General features: G+C 44.2%; 1 protein-coding gene across 1 annotated transcript in view; it reads left to right on the forward strand.

The window, feature by feature from the left end:
• Nucleotides 1-1,449, forward strand: part of LOC107089585 (cleavage and polyadenylation specificity factor subunit 3-like) — a 17,392-nt gene that overhangs the window by 4,738 nt on the left and 11,205 nt on the right. The window contains exons 5-6 of the mRNA XM_015382469.1: nucleotides 1-168; nucleotides 296-385. Of these exons, the coding sequence (XP_015237955.1) occupies nucleotides 1-168; nucleotides 296-385 (258 nt within the window). The remainder of the gene's footprint in view (nucleotides 169-295; nucleotides 386-1,449) is intronic.

Here is a 1,449-nt window from a genome sequence, read left to right on the forward strand (position 1 = left end):
GCGGACGACATGCTGTACACTGAGACGGACCTGGAGGACAGCATGGAGAAAATCGAGACCATCAACTTCCACGAGGTGAAGGAGGTGGCGGGCATCAAGTTCTGGTGCTACCACGCCGGCCACGTCCTGGGGGCCGCCATGTTTATGATCGAGATCGCCGGCGTCAAGGTCTGTCCTTAAATACTTAGCCTAGTTCCGGTGCGTTTAATGACATGAGGGGAGCGAATTACGAGTATTTAACCTGAAAACCAAAGTTGATGTTCTAAGCAGACCTGAGCTCTTGTTGTTCCTCCAGCTGCTGTACACAGGAGACTTCTCCCGACAGGAAGACAGACACCTGATGGCTGCAGAGATCCCCAGCGTGAAGCCAGATATCCTCATTACAGTGAGTGATCCACCATAGACCTGCTCTTTCACGTGTCCAGGTCTCCGTAGGACGGACTGGTCTCTGCTGAAATTTACCCACGCTGTCAAACGTTGAAAGATGATAACAGGAAGCTTTTATAACTGTTACGCTTTTAGCGGTTATCTAGCAGGAGAAGTTTGTTTAATCTGGAAGACTCAGACATATGAAAATCAATTTTTTTTTTTTGCTGGCTGTCAGGTCTAAGCATCTAAAACGTCATACATACATACAGGGAAAGAAAGAAGGCACAGAGACAATTTAATTTTACTCGCAAGGAGAGCAGAAAGAGACTGGGGAGTTTACAAATCTCCAACCCACTCTGCCAGTCTTTAGCTTTCTCCTCGCTATTTATTAAAGTCGGGGGGAGTCCCTAGTTACACAAGCTGAGGTTGCACTAAAGAAATGGGAAACAAGAAATACAATTCAATTTGCAGCCTCAGTGAACAGGTCCATTTGAGTTTAAATGTCTTGCGGTCAAATGGTCCGAGAAGCTCCTGTTTTCGTTAAGCTTGAGCAAAACTTCCTGAGAGTTGACCTATACTGCTTGTGCAACACCTCTCTGGAACAGTAATATGTCACACATTATACATCATAAGAACAAACATTAAGTATCTTATACATAATTATTCCAGCACTGGCTCTACGTTGGGCTTTTCCACCTTGAAGCGAGCGTGAACATCCAAGATATATTCCTATCTCATCTTTGAGTTCAACCACTGCAGCCAGCTTGCGTTCGTTCGCATACGGCTCAGCTCAGCTCACTGTCCTGCTCGTTCACAGGGCGTCAACCGCTGCTGGCAGCCTGATCAATGCCCAAATCGCCACCGACTCTGTACTTGTAGATACATCAGGTATCCTGCAAAAAAACACGGGAAAACAATCGCATCGTTTCACAAACGCCATAAAAACAAACAGCATTAAACCATGAAGGTAACTTAAACTTAAAATTCAGGTTTAGTTTTGTTCATTTTTGCAGCATTAGAACATTTCATGTTATTTAAAAGGTTTAATTTAAAACGTGCTTTAGAAATAAAGTGATTTAG

This window comes from Cyprinodon variegatus, unplaced genomic scaffold (assembly GCF_000732505.1).
Source record: "Cyprinodon variegatus isolate N-32 unplaced genomic scaffold, C_variegatus-1.0 Scaffold257, whole genome shotgun sequence".
NCBI classification, from domain to species: Eukaryota; Metazoa; Chordata; class Actinopteri; order Cyprinodontiformes; family Cyprinodontidae; genus Cyprinodon; species Cyprinodon variegatus.